The 20918-nt window shown below is 48.1% G+C and overlaps 3 protein-coding genes across 3 annotated transcripts; 1 reads left to right on the forward strand and 2 right to left on the reverse strand.

Annotated features, from left to right (window-relative positions):
* On the reverse strand, positions 1-2208 carry UCRPA7_4355 (putative trichothecene efflux pump protein; the record flags this gene model as incomplete). The annotated part of the gene is made up of 7 exons (XM_007916905.1): positions 1-681; positions 745-792; positions 888-1039; positions 1175-1342; positions 1395-1489; positions 1553-1790; positions 2145-2208. 7 exons carry the CDS (start codon positions 2206-2208, stop codon positions 1-3), a joined length of 1446 nt encoding a protein of 481 aa, XP_007915096.1.
* Positions 2209-6400: 4192 nt separating this feature from the next.
* Positions 6401-6727, reverse strand: UCRPA7_4356 (putative peroxisomal dehydratase protein; the record flags this gene model as incomplete). Its single annotated transcript, XM_007916916.1, has 1 exon — positions 6401-6727. One exon carries the CDS (start codon positions 6725-6727, stop codon positions 6401-6403), a length of 327 nt encoding a protein of 108 aa, XP_007915107.1.
* Positions 6728-13211: 6484 nt separating this feature from the next.
* On the forward strand, positions 13212-15319 carry UCRPA7_4357 (putative duf1446 domain-containing protein; the record flags this gene model as incomplete). Its single annotated transcript, XM_007916906.1, has 5 exons — positions 13212-13296; positions 13348-13728; positions 13780-14100; positions 14148-14384; positions 14436-15319. 5 exons carry the CDS (start codon positions 13212-13214, stop codon positions 15317-15319), a joined length of 1908 nt encoding a protein of 635 aa, XP_007915097.1.
* Positions 15320-20918: the final 5599 nt, after the last annotated feature.

Genomic DNA, 20918 nt, shown 5'->3' on the forward strand with positions numbered 1-20918 from the left:
TTACACATCCGTATCAGCCTTCTTCAAGGCGACGTCTTTTCCTGTATTTGTCATCTTTCTCTCGACAGTGCTCGTCAGAAACTTTGCCGCGTCCTTCGAAAACAAGCATCCGACAATCGCGATGCCACCAAAACCCAAGCTGGCCAGGTAGACTGTCTTGAATGCTTGAGAATATGCAAGCGGCATCACGCGTGTCACGGCCGCAGTGATGGCGTCGGTGATTCCGGGGAACATTGCTAGCTTGCCCGCTTTCGCTGCCGCCACAAGGGCTGGGACCTGGTCGGCGGGAAGTCCTGCAGCAATTGCAACTGGCCCAATGTTGGCGGGTAGTGTGCTTGCTAGGCGGTTCGATAAAATCGTAGAGTACACAGCAACTGCGATCGATCCTCCGGCCGATCGAATTGAGGCAAGCAAGCCGGATGCAAGACCAATATCAGAAGGCTTGCAGAACAGAGGCGCCAGGGCGAGTGAGGCAAGCTCAATGAACCCGACGAAGAATGGGCCGAGGATTGTGAGTGCAATACCCGTCGTCTTTGTGTCCGGGGTTAGTGATGCCAGTGCACCGACAAACCCTACCATTGCAAAGGTGCTGAAGATAATCCAATATCGCACATTTCCGCCCCATTTGACGATAGCGCCGGCGCAGATTTGTCCGAGGGCTGTTGAACTGCCCACGGTAGTCTAACATGTGTGTGAGAATTGCACCATAGGCATAGATCAGCGGTTCGAAAGCAATGAACATACCGAAAGCCAGCCAGCATAGGTGACATCCTTGGTGAACAGTGCCTGGACCTGTTGTGGCCAGAGCAACACGGCCGAATAATAGAACATCTGTCCATCATTTCGTTAGATTACCTCCACACTCATTCACATGTTACAAGACTCACACTAGCAACAGTAGCGCAGCAGACGAGGGCCATGAACCCGCGATTGGCGAAAAACTTGACCGGGATAGCTGGGTAGGCCAAGTTGGCGAATGCTTCCCAGGTGAAGAGCACGATGAGCAAGACGGCACCAATAACAAGAGTGGAAATCACAGCTGCTGACTTCCAGGGATATATGGTGCCACCCATTGAAATGCCCATCAGTAAGAGAGTAAGTCCCGCGGTCCAAAGAAAAATACCAAGGTCTAACAAGATTAGCAGTTGAGAACGTCAGAGAGAATCAAACTTACAGTCCAGCTGCTTCAGCAGTTGTCGCTTGGTCTTTCTCTCGTGAAGGAGCTCAAATGTGGGCGGATGATAAAAGAAGAATAGCAAAATGATAGCCAATCCAACGGCAATGATGTTGATATAGTATGTCCACCTCCACCCAAGGTTGGAATGCTGAATGAGCTTCCGGGCTTCAGGTAATGTTCAGCATAGTTGAAACGCAAATTGTACGGAATGGCTTACCCATGATTGGTCCGAATGTGGCAAACGGTGCGTTTGTTGCAAATATAAAGCTCAGAACCATTGGTCGGTACTTGTTAGGAACAAGCTCGCCAATACTACCAGGGGAATTAGCAGGGGAAACGCAATCTATCGTGAGGTGCCGCGGAGGTATGACTTACGCAACATTGAAGCTCAGTTGAACTGTCTCTCCCAACCCATAAATAGCGCTTCCAATGATCAAAGAATTCACATTCTGGGCAGTGGCGCACACAATGATGCCGATAAGTGCGACACAATTGCCACCAATGAAGAACCAGCGCCGACCGAAGAGATCTGACAGACGACCGAGGATTGTGTAGGTAAACGACAAAGCAAGTGTTCGAGCAATGTTGACCCATGAAATATAGGCGCTTGGCCCTATCGATAGTTAGGAGCGTTATTGACAGATACTTAGAATGAACTAACCGATATCCGCATTGATATAAGTCCTTTTATAGTTTAGCTGAGGCTCGATCCTGAACGGGTGCTGATTTACAAGGACTCACAGGATGTTTGTCGGCATCAACAAAAAGATGTATGCCGAAATTGCTGAAAGGCAAAAGCCCTGAGAGATATCAGGTCTCGAAACGTTCTGTAGATCATCAAGAAGGGATCTTACTGTAAGTGCACCTAAAAAGTTCACCGAATGGAAATAGCCTTTGGGAATATCATCTCCTAAAGCCTCAGATCTGATCGATGACGCATCATCTTCGTCCCTGGGGCGACGGTGACCTTTATCTGGCATGGCCTCGACATTTTCAATTCTTTCGTGCTCCATGGCTTTGTTGACATCCATGGTTGTAGCCAGATTAATCTGGTAGGACTCAAAGTACCGATGTGTGGACTGCTGAGGTGGTTGAAATGAAGTTAAGTTGAAAAGCTACCATTTTTGAATCAGGGACGAACTTGTATATCAAGTAAATAGCCAACGCGCCAACGCGGTCACAGCGTAGCAAGGTGTTTGTACCCCCTAGTTGATCCTCTAGCACAGCCCAAAGTATGAAAAGGTAGGAGAGGGTCTAGGCGCCACAGACTCCGGGAAAATGGCACCCCAGACTTACTTTGCGGGGAAATGGTTGCGCTCAATCATTTTGACCTGATTCGGATGGTGTGCCCGAGGCGTCTCTTGAACGGACCCATACACAGCCACTACTGAATCATCAATGTTGGAGACTTCTCGCCCAAGCCTTACGGATTGTCGGGAGGGGAGAGACGCAGGTATGAAAGACATCTTTCTTTTGTCATTTCACAAATTGATAGCTGATAAAGTCTGGCAACGAGTCATCATTTCTTCCTTTCGGCCGATCAACAGGTGCAGCAACTGCAAGGCCTTGTTGGCATCTGTAGGTTTGTAGTGCCATGCCGGACAACAACATCCAGCATTGGACCTTCGGCGACGGAATGTATCTGTGCTCCCAAGATCGTCCTACCTGAAACCCAAACCCAGGGACGCGGGTTCACTGGATGAATATGATTCGTTGAGAAGAATCTACGGTATAACTAGGTAAAGAACTATACCCTAGAGGCAAATACGAAGGGCATGAGATGCGTTTAGACGGCTTCATATGCACTCTAGATCTATAATTGGCCTCAATTCCGTCATCCTGAACCTGGCACACTAACCATTTCCCACAGAGCCGATATCATAGTCTACTTCCTTTCCAATTAGGATCTCTCTTCTCGGAGAACGCTTTTAGGCCCTCTAGAATATTCTCGCCCCTTTGAAGCTCTGCAAACTCCTTTTCAAGTGTCCATTCTACAGCCCTCTCTACACTGGCTGTCTCCCATCCTTGGCGCAGCCCTGCTCTTGTACAAATAATGGCATCCGGGCTGTTCTTGGCAATCATGTCTGCGTATTTGACCGCCTCCTCGACCACCTGTTCCTTGGGCACGATCTTATTTACTACACCCCACTGTAACATCTCCTGTGCTGTCACATTTCTTCCTGTCAGGGCAATTTCAGACGCTCTTTGTAAGCCAATTGTCCGTATAAGCCGCGGTAAAGCGCCCCCAATCGCTGCAATACCTCGCTTGACCTCAGGCAAACCGAAGTATGCGTCCTCTGCTGCGATGACCAGATCACAATTCACAATGAATTCGCAACCCCCTCCCATTGCTAATCCATTCACGGCTGCAATAACCGGCTTTTTCCCCAGCCTTCGGCTGAGAGGTTTAAAAGCGGGTGCATTGCCCATCCGGCTTTTGGGATCCGCATCCGAGGACATGCTGTTGTTCCATTCCTTCAGGTCAGCTCCCGCAGAGAAGGCTCGTCCAGTTCCCGTTATAATCGCCACGCTCAGGGATGGTTCTTGATCAAACCACTTCCACACAGAATCCATCTCCCACTGTGCTGCAGTCGACATGGCATTGAGATCTTTCGGACGTTCCATTCGTACAAGTAAAACGCGAGGGGCTGGATAAGACAGCCTCAGAAAAGCTGGTGTCGGAGGAGGCGGCGTCGTTGTTTGCGCCATCGCGCTATTGGAAAACCGAGATAACGCGGTGATTTTTTTTCTTGGCGAACGCAGAATGTTGGAAGCTGGCAATCAATTAATCGTGTAAGTGTGATGAATTTTCCATAGATCGGTTCGATAATTTGAGATTTGTCCAGTCAGTATACACGACAAATCCTCGTTGACGAAGAACTTGCTCAAAGAGCGCTCTCTGTCTAGATTACCCCAATGGCGAGTTCAGCCGCGGGATTAGAGTTCATGTGCGAATGCCGTGGTTCGCTGTTCGCCAACGATGGCGGGCTGCACATGCACAGGGAGGGGCCGGGAGTGGGTGCTGCCTTCGCTTGAGCATTTCCGTATTTCTTGCCACTAATTGAAGTATTGATATCCATGGATTTTAACGCAGTAATTATCAGCCTCTGATTGGCTCGCTGCATAGGTAGGAGGACGGACCTTTGCCATCCCTGCGTTCCAGCTTCCCCACAGTCCATTTAGGGGGCGCGGGGAAGGTGGAGAAAAGGGGGGAAGACGACCTAGGAATTACACCCTAATGATTCATTGCTTAGGTTAGGTCAAAACAACTGGTCACATCCTCGGTCTTCTCACGGATTCGGTGCTCCGAATGTTGGACCGGAAAACCATGGCTGGCAATAGCTTCACGGCTGAAATCGGCTAGACGCGTGTGTGCTAAGAGCACGTTGCAAAGGTTCGACATCTTCTATGCTACCACGTTGACAACAATTACTTTTACGTTTGGGGGAGAGACACGCGGTTCAGTACAAGAGTGCAAGTTTGCTTATCCAACGACGCCCAAAGCTAAACATGGCAACTCCAAGAACAAAGAACCCTGTGCCGTCTTGGATTGAAAATCCATATCCACACGTCGACCATGTGATTATCTCATTTCCTCGCAAGCATATCTTGCTCGTGACAATAAATAGGCCACAGTACATGAATTGCTTGCCTGTGCAAGCGACTATTGAGCTCGGCGCCTTATGGAAATGGTATGACGCTGAACCGGAACTACGATGTGCGATTTTTACTGGAGCAGGGCAAAAGTCTTTCTGTGCAGGCATGGACCTAAAACAACGGCTAGACATCATTAAGACCAATGACATAGCACTTGAATACCCTCAGGGACAATTTGGTGGAATGAGCAACAGGACTGGCAAAAAGCCCATTGTAGTGGCTTGCAATGGGCACGCCCATGGTGAGTGGATGCATATCGATTGTGAAAACGCGAAACTGATTATCGTTCAGGAGGCGGCATGGAAATGGTACTAAATGCGGACGTTATCTTCGCCTCACCGAATGCCGACTTTCGTCTTCCGGAGGTTCTCCGCGGGGTCTCTGCTCTTGCAGGAGCCCTACCACGATGCATGCTGCTATTCGGAAATCATCGTACAATGGATTTGATCCTGACGGGAAGAGTTCTCAGCGTCGAGGAAGCTGTTCAATGGGGGCTCGTGAAGGAAATTGTACCTCAAGAGCAACTACTACAGCGAACAATCGATTACGCCGCAGACATAGCTGCCTTGAGCCCCGATAGCGTCATCATATCAAGGCTTGCCGCACGAGAAGCGTGGGAGACTGGAGTAAGCCGAGCTACAATGAGAGGTCAGGAATTGTGGGCAGAGAATATGCTTAGAAGTAAAAATGCAGCAGAAGGTCTCGCAGCCTATAGAGAGAAGAGGGATCCAAATTGGTTCCCATCACACATCTAGACGATTCTCGTTTGAATAGTAGCCCACAAAAGTCAAATCACGATCTGCTATTCTCGTGATGTGATTGAATTTGCTAAACTCTACAATATAATTTCTAATACGCCGAGACTGGGACATATATTGAAGCGAGACATCTGAATGACGTGGTATTACAACTTACTAGTTTCTTGCTTGATTTTTGCATAGCCATTTGAGCTATATAATGTTAGCGTTATTATGTGCAGGAAGCGGCGGAAACGGGGAAACGAACAGAGCAATCCGGCCATCGCCTTTGACAATGGTCTCAAACATAATATTGTCGCATCCGTCCTTTGATCCAACCTTCCACATCCTGGTTTCCAGCTCATCTCCCGGATACACTACACTTTTGAATCTAGCACCATAAGCTTTGAGTCTATTTGGATCCGAGTTCCCAAGCTCTCTTAGAAGACCTCTAGCCGCAATATTCCAAGTTCCCAGCCCGTGCAGAATGGATCCTTTGAAACCGGCCCGCTTACCAAACTCCTCGTCGCCGTGCATCGGGTTGTAGTCACCACATAGTCTATAAAGAAGAGCTACTTCGGGAGTTGTTTTGAAAGTATGCTTGGCATCAGGAACCCGATTGGGCGGCTTGCTGGCTGGCTTTGACGGCCCACGTGGTCCATTATACCCACCCTGACCGATCCCAAACGCCATGGATGTCATTTTGACATAAACCGTGTTGGTCTTTACATCGACCAGCTCCTGTTCCGCTTCCATGATCATTGCCCCTCCTGCACAGTATATATATATCAGTGCCATATTCAAAGTGGATGTTGAACCATGGGATTGACTAGCCTTTATCATAGACGCCAATAACCTTGTTGTGAATTTCCAAGTCCAGCCCATCTGAACTGACAGGTAGAGGTCGGATAATTTCAATTCCCCGTTCGCCATCAACCGACCGCTGTGCATCAAAGGGGGGAACACCTGGGACCTCGGCGGATGTTGTACGAGCAATGAAGTCAAAGACATCTTGATCCGTCTGCTTGAAAGCTAAGTTGATGGGGAAGGTCGGGAATGCCGCAAACTTGGGGTGTAACTCATACAGAAAGTGACGCTCATCTTGCTGCACTCCAATTGCGTTTGCCTGTAGATAAGTTGTCAGCAAAGGTGCCATTGGATTGTTTCTGTTTTGTGAGCCACTGACGAAGAGAAGAACGTCGCGACGATTGTAGCTGCATTTTAAAGGGGGGTACCTGTATCCAACTGCCTTTCTAAAGTCGACGTTGTCGTATCTCCCCGACGCATTTTTCACGGGCTTGTCATTAGGTGCCATTGATTGCTCTTTGTCATATAGTAGTTCAGTTGTAGTAAATGTACTGGAATTCATGCGCTTTCCCCATAGACGGAGCTCGCAATTATATTGTACAAGAGGAGCGAATGTGGGGTAGCTCGGGGCGTGGTTGTTCGGCACCGGAAGTGGAGATCCAGCCACACAGGCATCTATTTCGGTTAGATACGCCTCCATGTTCCTCGGCCGTTCCTGCTTTGGTAGACCATCGGGCCATGATGACTTCACTGAAAAGTCGGCTCACATGTTATCTCAAATGGAGAAATTTACATTGAAAGTAGAGTAACCGAGCCGATTTGTCTTATTGAGTTTGAAGATGCTATTCATAGTCTTGGCAGGGCCATTTCTACCAATGCTCTTGCTTCTGAGCGCTTCTTTTGTTCTTGTTGAACTAGATCTCTTGGTAGTGACACATGTCTCGCCCTGAGAAACTCGCTAAAGCTTTTTCCAAAACCATCGATGATGCTACTGCTGCTTACCCCGTCCTGGAGAATACCTTTGACGACAAAATGGACAGCCCAGAGATTGCCAAACTCACATCTTTCTACTCTATAAGCGTCGTTCCAATCGTCGCCGAGTAGCTCAATAAGTTTAGCACTGGATAGAAACGACTGAAGCCACGGCCAAGCTGTTTGATCACGAACCCAGAACCCTACATTCGCATTTCCACCTTTATCGCCGCTTCTCGCAAACACTAGGTCGCCCAGTGGCCGTATTTCCGTGCTTGAAGTCTTGTCATAGCTCGATGCTGGCTCATATGTTCTTTGAGGTGGTGCTTCCGAGACACAGTCGTTCTTAGCTTTTGGTGGCACCTTTATAAGCTTTTTGCCATCAACAAAAGTAACTGAAAGTGGCACATGAGTCTGTGAAACCAACGCTGGAAAGTATTTGACATAAGGTCGCGGTTCCATTGTCCGCCAATCCATAGCTAGGTGTAGGCCACAATATCCTTGCATGCCATTATAAAATATTGCTCTTTTGAATTGTGTCATGGCCTCCTTCTTCGGAGACTGGGCGAACATGCGGATCTGCACAGTACAGTCTCGCTGTGACCTTGGATTGGGTGGCGGGACTCCGTATCGTTCAATGCTGAAAGTCGTGAAATCAGCGGAGTTTATCTCGCGTAGAACGCCAGTCTTCATTTGATTGAACTTGGCCTCTGTGTCCAGTCCGGCACAGTAACCGGAAAGCTCTGCTTGCCAGCCCCCAAGCAGACAGATTGCTAGCTTTGCCGTGAGTGGTGGAGGAGAGCCGATAATCCCAGACAACCGGACACGGTCTTTTCCCACACTTTGTAATTGAGCCTGCTCGATATCAGCAACCACATCTGGGTTCAGATATGTTGGTCCCTGAATTTCATACAGCAACTGAGCCTTGCAAGTATCGATTGTAACCGCTCCATTGGTGCCTTCCGATTTGGTGATTATGCAAGTTCCATCAGCAGCTATCTCCGCAATGGGGTAACCTAGGCGGTGAATATCCTTGATCTCGGCCGAGCCGCAGAAGTTGCCTCCGGTGACATACGGTCCGCACTCAATCAAGTGTCCTGCCATCAAACTACCAGCAAGTTTGTCATATTCATTGTGACGCCAGCTATGCCACCAGGAAGCCAGCCCCATTACTGGACTCGCGTCGCAACACCGTCCGCATATAACAATGTCTGCACCTTCCTGCAACGCACGCACAATTGCAGCCTGTCCCGTATACACATTCGCGCTTAGCATCGTCTCGATCTCAGAGGTCTGTAGAGTGACACCCTTTGTGTCAAGATGCTTAATCTGTCCATACTCGCCCCGTTTCACCTGATCAGTCACATTATCGCCATTGATCCACGCGATCTTGACCGTTACGATTCCTAGGCTCTTAAAAAGTTTGTCCGTGGCAATGGCAAGTCCTTCAGGGTTTAAAGCCCCGCCATCGTGAACAATCTTAATGCGGCTCTTTGCTACGAGCCTTGCTGCCTCACCCTCCTTCCAAGACAACTGATCTAAGAAATTGGCTTCATAACCTAGATCCGGCCGTGTTTTCAAGTCTATCGCTCTCCACGCCAAATTGAACTCTGCGAGGTAATCGGCGGTTATAGCATCAATGTTTCCAGCCTTGGCGAGCTGGTAAATCTGGTCTATCCCATCACCGATGGCGCCCGAGCAGTTTCCTATGCGTATTGGTCTTCGAGCTTCGGGCATATCGATTGCAAATAGAAGTAATAGCTGTGGAAGAGGGATTTGGTGCCCAAAGAAGAAACAAAGGACTAGAATGCCACGTCTTATGCATACTGTTGCACGTATACCATATCGCAAGCTTTTTCTCGGCCCTTTGAAGCCAGTCTGACGTTCTGTATGTGTCGTTGTAGGCTTTCCAGATTCTGGGATCACTTGCGCCAACGAGCCCCGCGTGCAAGCGAAAGGTAACCACCATCGGATGCGTATTACCAGCCGAGCTTGTTTGAGGGGGTTTGCCTCGCGGTTTCCGGACCACGCTGATTCATTAGTTTCCTCATGGTGAATCCTTGCTTATGAAACAAACTACCCCGGATTGACTGTTCTAATGAGTCAAGACTGCGTGGACCCCGCTGCGGGGATGGAGGCCCATGGTCGACAAGTTCCTTAGTACCTAGCGTATGTTGTCCAAGTGTGCCTTGCAATCAATAGTGTGGATGCATAAGGTACCTGGTCAAGGGCTACATCTAGCATCTAAATTCGCTATGATGCTAGCTACGTGTAGAACCCGCGGTTTCGGATCTTGTCAGCCGGAAGAGCGGCATTGGACTCGTTGCATTGGAGAAAATCTCGTTTGAAAACGATGCGTGCGAAAGATACGGCTTCATTTAGGGAATCGAGACACGAGATCACTGATAGCGCTCGCTTTCAACCGCAGCATTTGCGACAGAGTCATCATGAAAATTTACAGTTCCAACTGGATCGATATCCCCAAAGACAAAAACCTAACCGAGCTTCTTCACGAGACGGCATACCCTAATCTCCCCGAATCGCATCTCATCGCGAAGGACAGCCTAACAAACCGAAGCATTACAATTGGAGAGCTTCGAGATCGAGCTGGACGAATAGCAAAGGGCATTGCAGATGTGCTGAGGCCATCTCACCAAGACCGCTGGGCAATAGTGCTACCGAATAGTGTTGAGTACCTTGAAGTGTTCCACGCCATTCTCTGGACAGGAGGAGTGGTTTGCCCTGTAAATCATGCTCTAAAGGCATCCGAAATCGGGCATGGTCTGGCAGTCTCGAGACCTCACTTTGTGGTCGCGTATGGTCCGACCATTCCCTCGATCAACGAGGCGGTAGACATCGCGTACAAGGACCTTACAGAACAAGGAATCAAATGGGAGCGACCTCGAGTAATCACAATAATATCCGAAGTTCAAGGCTTCCAACACATTCCCGATGATTTCTTCGGATCATCGAGGTTGCCAATTCCACATTGGACAGACACATCTAAGCAATTGGCGTCGATCCACCTCTCCTCTGGGACTACAGGCAAACCAAAGGGCGTTGAGCTAACGCATCTCAATTTCGTGTCTAACGTCTACCAGTTGTGTGCTCATGACCCAAAACAATTCCACCCGGGATCTCGTACAGTGGCTTTCACGCCGTGGGCCCATATCGCGATGACGACGATGCCATTATTCATGTCTCCATATACAGGGATGATGCACCACGCAATGCCATCATACAATCTGGAGAAGTTTGCCGAGCTGGTCGGGTCGAATCAAGCAACCAGCTTTCAGGGTGTCCCCAGCGTGGTGCTGACTCTGGCCAACTCGGATGTCACGTCTCGATTCGACTTCTCCCAGGCACAGATTATCAATGTTGGCGGGGCGCCCCTCAAGAAAGACCTCATTGATCGACTGTTGAGTAGAGCTCCTTGGAAGCTGGTCCAGTTGTATGGCATGACAGAAGCTGCCGGATACGTAGCCTATCAACGATGCGAAGAAACCGTACCCGATGGAGCTGTGGGGAAGCTGCTACCTAATATAGAAGGCTGTCTCAAAAAAGAGGGAAGCACTGAGGATGTGGCTCCAGGAGAAGCTGGGGAACTGTGGCTTCGTGGTCCAAATATAACTAAGGGATACGCTTTTAATGAGGAAGCGAATCGTACAGCTTTTCCCTTGCCTGGTTGGTACAATACCGGAGATGTGGCAAGAATAGACGAGGAAGGGCGCATCAGCATCGTAGGACGCACCAAGGAGTTGATCAAGTACAAGGGCTTCCAAGTCTCTCCTGCTGAGCTTGAAGGCTACCTCAATTCACACCCTCACGTGATTGAGGGGGGAGTTGGAGCGATTTGGGACGAGAGTCAGTTGACAGAACTGCCGGCAGCTTGGGTGGTACTAAAGGAGCATGTCTTCGGTGACAAAGATACAAGACGGGCACTAAAGGATATACACAAAAGCGTTGACGAGCAGGTAAGTGGCTACAAAAAGCTACGAGGAGGCGTGTGGCAGGTATCATCATTGCCAAAGAACTCGACTGGGAAGATTCTAAGGAAACAGATGATTCAAATGCGGGAAGGACATTGCTCGCTTGAAGCGGACGTATTAGCGAAGCTATGAACAAAACGCTGATGGTCAACGAATTCATATGAGACGCTCTCATAGATTGAATAAATGCTCACAAAGGTCTGGAAGTTCGAGACCGTTGCATTCGAGTAAAACGAGATTCAGAGTGGTGAGGTTTATGGCATGTGTATCTTAGGGTCAATTGTTCAATTGAACAATTAGAGAGTACACAGAAAAAAACTCCGCTGACGGCTGCTCTGGTGTAATCGCTGAGACCCACCTCATGCGGATAACAACGCCCGGGGGACACTACACTTAGCGTCTAGTTGATCGGCCTCCTCGTATTAGCGACACCGAAAGAATGGCAAGCAATACAGAAATAAAACCAAAACCAAAAACGGCAGAGTCCTTACGCTTATATTAATACTGGAATAGTTATTTTCAGTCTCACGATGGGTCATAAACTCATTATTGCCACACTATTCACCGCGAGTCAGGAGGCTCGTGAAAAGGTGATCTCACCTTCTGTTCTCGCAAAAGCTTATAATGCTAATAATTCCTAGTTTCTTGCAAAACTTACTGTTGTTTCAAAGAATGCCCAGGAAAGCGAGACAGGAACTTTGAAGTATGCAACTTTCGTCCCGAGGGATGAGAATGATGACAAAACCATTTGGGTGGTGGAAGAGTAAGTGATTTGCCATCATCATAATTTAGTACCTATGATTAATCTAACAATTCGGAAGGTATGTGGATCAGGCAGCCTTTGACTTACACATGAATAAGCAAGAGGTCAAAGACCTCATTCAGTACCTAAAAGACCAAGAAATTCTAATAGGTGAACCAAATATCCGTGAACTGGAAGTCATCGATGGCATGGATCTCACCCGGGCAGACGTCGACCAATGCGCCGACCCATACATTGCCTTCGCTGAGTTGGATTATAGGACAGGCGCTGTGCCACAATCTATCCCTTATTGGAAAGAAGTAGTTGCAACATCTCGAGAAGAGAGTGGAACTTTGGTCTACGGTCTCCATAAAGATCCGCTGCAACCAGATAAGCTCTTTACACTCGAGGTCTACGAAAGCAAGACCTATTTATGGGATGTTCACGCGAAGAGCAACGCAGTTGCAGAAAATGTGAAGCATACTAAAGACTTAAGGAAAGGACTAAAGCATTCGTTCTTGAAGCTAAGGTCAGGATTCTTGTCCCAGAGTTAGCCACACAAATCGATGGATTGAGTAAAATAAGAGCCTAGAATGCTTATGAAAACTATCTTCTCTATACTCTAAATGTGAATAACTTCGATTCGCGCACTTCAGTTGATCTTAGAGGCTTGAGTTCACCCACCTTTGACAAGACAGAAGCCAGATGTGGTCTGGTTCTGGTGAATGAATGCACATGATGAACCGATCTCTCAGTGATCGTGTATTCTGGTGGCATCTCAATGATAAGACCCCCTATTCACGCTAGGAAATAGAAGGCCGAACTTCTATGTCCCCATGCGGAGTGTAATGGCTAGGCGCTGTAATAGAGTCTCGGGACCTTCTCATGAATCATTAGCGCGTGGCATAAGCTTGCATTAAGTGGTCTCTGAGACCCCCTACCTCCACATTGCCCCGCGATTCCAAGCAGTGCGATGATTCACCTCAGATGGGCAAACGGTGGCCACAGAACATGCGAATGTACTTGGTGGAATAGTATTTGAACCCCGCATACCCGTCTCTTACTGACTGAAGTCGATTGTGACTGTTCATAATTATTGCTACTAATTTGAATGATCATAATTCTTCAACATGGGTTCTCTTGGCGATAGTATTTCAAACGGCCTTAATGGTCTCACACAAAAGCGTCCTATTCGGATAGCTGGCTGCTCTGGGGGTGAGTTGTATGGATGTAAGGAAAAGCTTGTCGTTCTGATTTGATACCTAGGTGTATATGATAGAAAGCGTGCCATTCACGATATGGCGAAGAACGAAAACGTCGATGTCATCACAGGAGACTGGATGTCTGAATGCAATATGACACTAAGAGGGTCGGATAAAAGAGATCGTCTGGCGCAGAAGCAAATGACTTCCGGTTCAACCGTTGTTGCAAAGGGTTACGAGCCGTACTTCCTCGACGAGTTGGACCCAGCCATCCCTTGGCTCGCTAAGAAAGGCACGAAAGTTGCGGTGAACGCCGGTGCGAGTGATGTTCATGGCCTTGCCGAAGCCGTCAAAGAACTGATCAAAAAGCACAATGTAAACTTGAAAGTTGGCGTCGTCGATGGCGATGATGTTACGGATGCCGTACTTGATTTGTATAAGAAGGGTATGTCCCATATGTGAAGGATGTATAGTCTAGAATCTGATTTGATCATAGGAGAACCTTTCTACAACCTTCCCGCCAACAAGCCTATCCAGGAATGGGGTTTCGATCCGATTTGCGCACAATGCTACCTCGGCGGAACTGGAATTGCGGCATGCTTCGAAGGTGGCGCTGATATCGTTCTGTGTGGCCGTGTCGCAGATGCCTCAGTCACAGTCGGTGCTGCAATGTGGTGGTATGGATGGAAACGAGAAAATCTTTCGGAGCTTGCTGGTGCCCTGATGGTTGGCCACATTATTGAATGTAGCACATACGCAACTGGAGGCTATTACTCTGGATTCAAGGACCTCGGGGTAAATGATACTGATATGGGCTGTGAGTTGCCCCCATATCTATCCAAATGCGAAGCTGATGGTCTCTAGATCCAATTGCATCCATCGACCATAAGGGAGAAGCTGTTATCTCCATGGAGAAAGGAAAACATGGGTTGGTCAATATCGCAACCGTTGCCAGCCAACTGCTTTATGAGATCCAAGGGCCACTCTACTACAATTCCGACGTCACAGCGTCCATTGAAGATATGCATTTGAAACAGATTGGCGAGAACGAAGTTCATGTTTCTGGAGCCAAGGGTCTCCCGCCTCCAGCAACAACTAAAGGTCCGTGAATTCTGCTTTCTCATAATCACACAAGCTAATCTGTTACATCAGTTGGTATCACCGCAAAAGGCGGTTATCAAGCCGAATTTCATTTCTACCTCACCGGCCTTGACATTGAAGAAAAGGCCGCGATGGTCGAGCGACAAACGAAGGCTTTGATGGGGGAGCATCTTAGCAAGTTTTCGTGCCTACGATTCATGATTGCTGGTGGCGTGCCAGAGGACCCTCAGTCCCAGGAAGAGGCGACCGTTGACATGAGAATATTCGCACAGACCCGCGATCCGGATATTCTATCAGGCAACAATTTCGTCGACTCTGATCGCGGATCATTTGCTCGTTTCTGCATCGAAAATCTTCTCCAAGGTTACCCTGGAAGTACCATGGCTCCAGATATGCGAACAGCGATTGGCCGGCCGTTCTTTGAGTATTGGGTCAGCTTATTACCCCAGACCTTCGTTCACGAGACAGCACACTTGCCAGACGGCTCTGTCCTGGACATCCCCGCTCCATCCCTAGTAAAGACATATGATCGTGAGCAGCCTAGCTATGACACGGTTAATCCCGTCGACCTTTCAAGTTTTGGCCCAACCACCCGTGCGCCTCTCGGATACGTGGTTATGGGTCGTTCCGGTGACAAAAGCTCAAACGCTAACCTAGGTCTATTTGTTCGACACGACGATGAATGGGATTGGTTACGGTCGATCCTCAGTGTAGCTAAATTACGGCAACTGCTTGGAAAGGATGATAAGGGCAAGCAAATCGATCGATGCGAATTCCCCAATATCAGAGCTGTTCATTTCTTGCTGAAAGACCATCTTGACCGAGGATTCAACTCAACAAGCAGCTTTGATAGCTTGGGCAAGAACTTGTGCGAGTATATTCGATCTAAGCACGTAGATGTCCCCAACAAATTTTTAGAGAGGGGAAGGATCTAGAAATTGCACTCGATAAGGAATTTGAAGTATAGCTAAATCAATGGGCCAATGCTTTGAGTGAATTGAGAAACATTTTACTGATCCTCGCAGCTCTACAAGAGTTGTGTATTCCATGTTTAATGTAGGAAGAAGTGTGTAACTAATTCGTTCTGTAATAGCAGTCACGGTTCGTGTATATCAAGCTCAGTTTAATTGCAATTGTCGTTGCCCGTTCCCAAGCCTCTGTGAGTCCCTGAGAGATAATAACTCTAGTGTCATAGATTTGAGCGCAGTGTATCGTTCTTTCGTCCTTTGACAGGCTTTATTGTCTGCATGACATATCATTTGTAAGAGTATCATCAATACTCCGCTTTTGTCGGTAGTCCTTAACCGCCAGGCCGAGCGTAATCCAAGCTGCAAACCCTTTCCCAAACTTCCCTGACTAATCTCTCTTGACTTTGTCTGGCAGTCTCATTACCTGCGGGACCGGCAGGTCTGTTGAAAGACTTTAGAAATAAGAGATTACCACGAGAAAGGGGGTACGCACCGGATGGCAAGATATGCTCTACTCCCTAGCCTCACATTTGTGACTGGATCTCTCTTAGGAGCAGGAGGGGGATGAGCGGTCGTAACAAGACCCCCAGCTTCCTCCAGGATAGCTATACCAGCAGCCACATCCCTAGATATTTGATCAGCTCGAATTGATTAAAAACTTACATAACTGGGTGACTAACCATTCCCAGCACCCACCCTCCCACCAGATATCAAAAGAGCCCATAGCGGTATATGCCAAGTCTAAGGTAGCGCTTCCTAAGCTTCGTACCCCATGCACCATCGCCCCCTTCCCCCCTCGTCCACCTAGCTCTGTTGCCATGTTCACAAAGCTGTCAACCTTTCTTTGCAGGTTACCTCCTGGGATATCACGCCGATCCTTGCCCCATTCACAGCTGAAGATGCATCCTTTTGGTGCACTTGCCGGGATAGGTGGGATGGGCTCCCTTATCAAGGGAAGAGGTCGATTTTCATTCAACCAAGCGCCTTTGCCCTTACAGGAGGAAAAGAATTGACCGAGAAATGGCGCATTAATGACCCCAATAATAGGCTTCGAGTCTAAACAGAATGCGATAGACACGCAAAACATTGGGAAAAGATGAGTGAAGTTCACGGTCCCATCCAACGGGTCCACGATCCAGGTTGGAGAGTCCGTCACCAAGTAATCTCGCGTTGTCCCCGCTGAGTATGTTTCTTCGCCGATAAAACTGCCGAGACACCATAGAATTAGCGACCTTGGGCGACAGCGAGAGTGGAATTGCAATGCGATGATAGTAGTGAAACGGTTGTGCGAAATCAGAGAATGACGCCGCACCTGTGTGTAGGATATTTAGTCGTGATAGATTCTCGGATGAAGGCTTCGACGTCTGTGGATCGAGGACGTGTGGTGTCAGCAGACAGCACCCTAAAAGATCTCCGGCAAGGACTGGATGCGATTGTCGATGAAACAAATCACCGAGAAAATACTTATTACATACCTGTATCAGTTTTAGTCACGATATCGACGGCGTTCTCCTTGTCCACATATTCTGCGCCTGTCTCTGGCTTGCCATCATCATTGAACCTTGACCCGATGCGATAGCTAATTGCATCCATAAGCATATTACCAGCATCCTTCCCCAATTGAATGGCAAACGCATGTATTTCTGCTATCTCCTGGTCTGTCAACTTCGTCATGGTGGCCATAGTTTGTGTTGGATGTCAAGGTTGAAGTTTTGCGATGAGCGAAACTTTTAGATCAGCGCAATTACAGGCGGTGTCAATGCCGGCACAAGCCGACCGACGGATGTGTTCCGTGGTGCAGCTTGGTGTCAGATCTGCAGAACAGGTAGAACTGCAACGTAAGCGCAACACTAAGACTTAGTATGGACGTGGTGCTATTTGCACTACATTGCTCCGCATTTGGGAAGAAGCTTTAGCCTGTCTTGTCATCACTAGTAGTGGCAATCCACGACCTACAATCCCTAATGAGAGCGACGTACCGTATAAGATGAAGGCCAAGCCCTATCATTGAATCTACAGTACAACACCAACCCTTGATAACATTGAGAATCATACATTGTCGGCTCCAAAAGGTTTTCGTAGAATCACAATGGTCGGCCGGCGCATACTTCTTCTCAATGGTCCAAACCTAAACCTTCTTGGTACGCGCGAGCCTCACATATATGGTTCAGTGACACTCTCCGATGTTATCACTCGAGCAACCCAACAAACCCAGGCTCTTTCTGCGGAGCTCGAAACATTTCAATCAAATCACGAAGGCGCGATAATTGATCGAATTCACGAGGCCAGAGGCAATATCGACGCGATCGTCATTAATCCAGGAGCTTTAACACATACGAGTGTGGCGGTCCGAGACGCGCTTCTCGGAGTTGACATCCCATTTGTGGAGATACATGTCACTAATATACACGCGAGGGAGGAGTGGAGGAAGCATAGCTATTTTAGTGACAAGGCACAGGCCGTGATATGTGGCCTGGGGGTATTCGGTTATGAGGCAGCAATTGAGTACGCTGTTAAGCATATGAAGACGACAGCAAAATTATGAATATTCCTTGTATTCTAAGAATATCTCCCCGCGTCTATAAATTAAATAAATCTGCGTGAATAACTTTGCAATTACAGGATCAATATCAACTAAAAAGTAGAGAACTCAATCTTTGAAGCGTGAAAATTATAGAGATGCACGTGCTACACCTTGTGACTCGGGCTTGCTGTCTTGCCTGGGCTCGGATCCCTCTAGCCTTAAATCATTGACTATCTTGTGCCATGATAATCTCGCCCTTGCGGCCATTTCTTCAGGCACACCCTCGTCGTTGCTGGTCATTCTTCGATTGAAGACTTCAAAACTGATCCATCCTTCAAATTGTAATCCACGGATTATAGCTGCGAGAATCGACTGGACAGGAAGGTACCCGCCAAATTGTTCCTCCCCATAAAAGAGCCTTGCATTTCTCGACCAACTCATCCTTGGTGGCTGTTCTGAACAGTGGAAAGGATGTCCTTTTACGAGCGGATGCTGCATATATTCCGCATCGGCGACTTGTAGCAGGAATACCTTCGCCACATCCACTTTGCTGACAAGACGAGATAATGTTTCCGCCATAGCGGTCTCAGGATCGGGTGTTCTTCGGCTCGGTGTTGTTGGGTCAGCGTATATGCGGCCAGCTATGTTGAATGTATCTAAACAAACACCAAAGTTTGGGCGGTTTACCGCCTTCACAACATCCCAGCTCTTTTCCCATGTGTCCACTCGTCTCCCCCAGCACAGGGCCTCGTAAGCAAATTTCACCGAATGCTCTTTCTTTGCCCCGAGGTCGGCGATCTCGATCATATCTTTTATGATTAAATCAGTATCGCCAAGCTCTTCTTCGGAGAGAAAGCTACTAGGTAAAAGAATTAAATCTGTTCCCAGCTCCTTTGCCAACTGTATCCATTGTTTTGCGTCCTCGATCTTTTGGTTATGTGCTGCCCGATCTAATAATGCTTCGTAGTGCATGAGGGGCTGGAGGCATATAATCTCAAGCTTGTTTTCTTTGCACAGCCGCCGGATTGACCGCGCGGCGTATAGTTGATCGCTCCCAGAGGCTACATCGTTGCCAGAAAGTGTCTTGGAATAGTCAATAAGATCCTCATAGAATATCTCAATGCCTTCGAAGCCGTATCGTGCTGCTAGTTGAAGCTTAAGGGGAAGCGAATGTCCGGCAAAAGAACGTCCAAGGGACATAGAACAAATGGATGGCCTGTACCTCATATTTCTTTGATATACAGAACTAATGGACAGAGGACGATGGAGAATGAGAGCGAGTGCGCTCCAGCAAAAGTGACAATTGAGGATAGGCTTGAATAATAATACGTAGCTTGAAGGTGGCTTGTTTAGATATGTAGGTGCTTCAACCCCCTATCGTAACCTGATAATGTTTCGTTTTCGAGTTACATCTTTCCATGCAATCACCCGTCCATTGCCGAGATGATGTTTTGGGACCGGACTACCAGCAGGAACCACTACCAAAGCCGAAAGAAGGATAAGCAAACACGCTGAATATTCAAAGTGTAGGGATGGATAATATGCTACAATCGTGGATAGAGCGACTGCCCACTCCTACTCCTCGGAAAGTCTCAGGAGTGAGCGGATTGGTCGTCAAATGATGTCACATAGTACAGCTATTGACTGTTCCAAGTTAGAGCGGATATTTGTGGGGCCACTGGATAAGCCTTTATCCACCAGGACATTTTCGAGCCCTGGTCGCTCTTAATGCAGAGCCGGACACCTTGCCTGCGGAAAATGCCAGACCTAGGTAAAAAGCTGCGGCGGATATTTGCTTATAGTTGTGTGCTGCTGTATCTATGTTGAACTGCCAATCTCCGGTGTGCTGCGATAAATCGTGCGGCGTCTTAGTGGATCTGGATCGGAAATCGAGCTCAAAACCCTTTCCGTATAACCAGTCGAGCCAGTGTCCACAAAGATAAATGGGTCATGTATAGTCCGGATCTTTCGCCAAATAAAACCACGAAAGCTCTTGGGGAGTCAGGAAGCGAATTCAGTATTCAAGATTATCGCACAAACATATCGCGTATCCTGAGTGTCGTTTGATCAAGACATGTCCACCTCACCTGCGATGATGGAAGGTACCTTAGCCCCTGGGGAAAGCCCAATTGCTTTAGAGGTGGCCCAATTAGACCGCCACGGCTACTTGTTTGGCCGAAAGATCACTGCCTCTTTGTCGCCATTGCTTCATAAAACAATATACGAGCAAATAGGGTTGAATTGGGCTCAAGTACGGTTCGATTCAGCAGACATGAAGACATTCCTCAAGCTGATCCAACATCCACAATTCTATGGTGTGTAGAACAACCCATTTGCATTTTACTACATTGTCCTTGGCTCATGAATGTTCAGGCGCTTCTGTGACCATGCCTAATAAGGTTGCTATTCTACCTCACCTAGATGAGATTACCCCAGAGTGCCGAGATGTCGGCGCTTGCAACACGATATATATCCGAGAGCGCGATGGCAAACGCATCTATTGCGGAACTAATACTGATGTTATCGGTATTCGAGAGTCATTTTACCAAAACGTGTCGAATCCTGACGCTACTTTCCACCACAAGCCTGCTCTTGTCATTGGTGGCGGCGGCGCTGCTAGGAGCGCCGTATATGCGCTGCGCAAGTGGATGAAAGTGAGGGCCATCTACTTGGTCAATCGAGATATCTCGGAGGTCGAGGCCCTTCTGGCTGACTGTACCTCGAGAGGCTACGGTGACGGGCTGATACACGTATCGTCTCCCGCCCAGGCTGAAGAGCTGCAGTCACCTGGAGCGATTGTATCGTGTGTGCCAGACTATGAACCGAGCAGTCAAGAGGAGAAGCAAGCAAGATCGACAATAGAAGCGTTTCTAAGAAAGGAGGTAAAAGGGGCAATGTTAGAAATGTGTTACAATCCGACACCTTTCACACTGCTAGGAGAACTTGCGGAAAAGGAGGGATGGCAGGTCATCTTAGGAACGGAAGCGCTAATTTGGCAAGGATTGGAACAAGACAAGTATTGGACGGAACGAGACGTTGCAG

This window comes from Phaeoacremonium minimum (assembly GCF_000392275.1).
Source record: "Phaeoacremonium minimum UCRPA7 unplaced genomic scaffold PA7_03_scaffold_334, whole genome shotgun sequence".
NCBI classification, from domain to species: Eukaryota; Fungi; Ascomycota; class Sordariomycetes; order Togniniales; family Togniniaceae; genus Phaeoacremonium; species Phaeoacremonium minimum.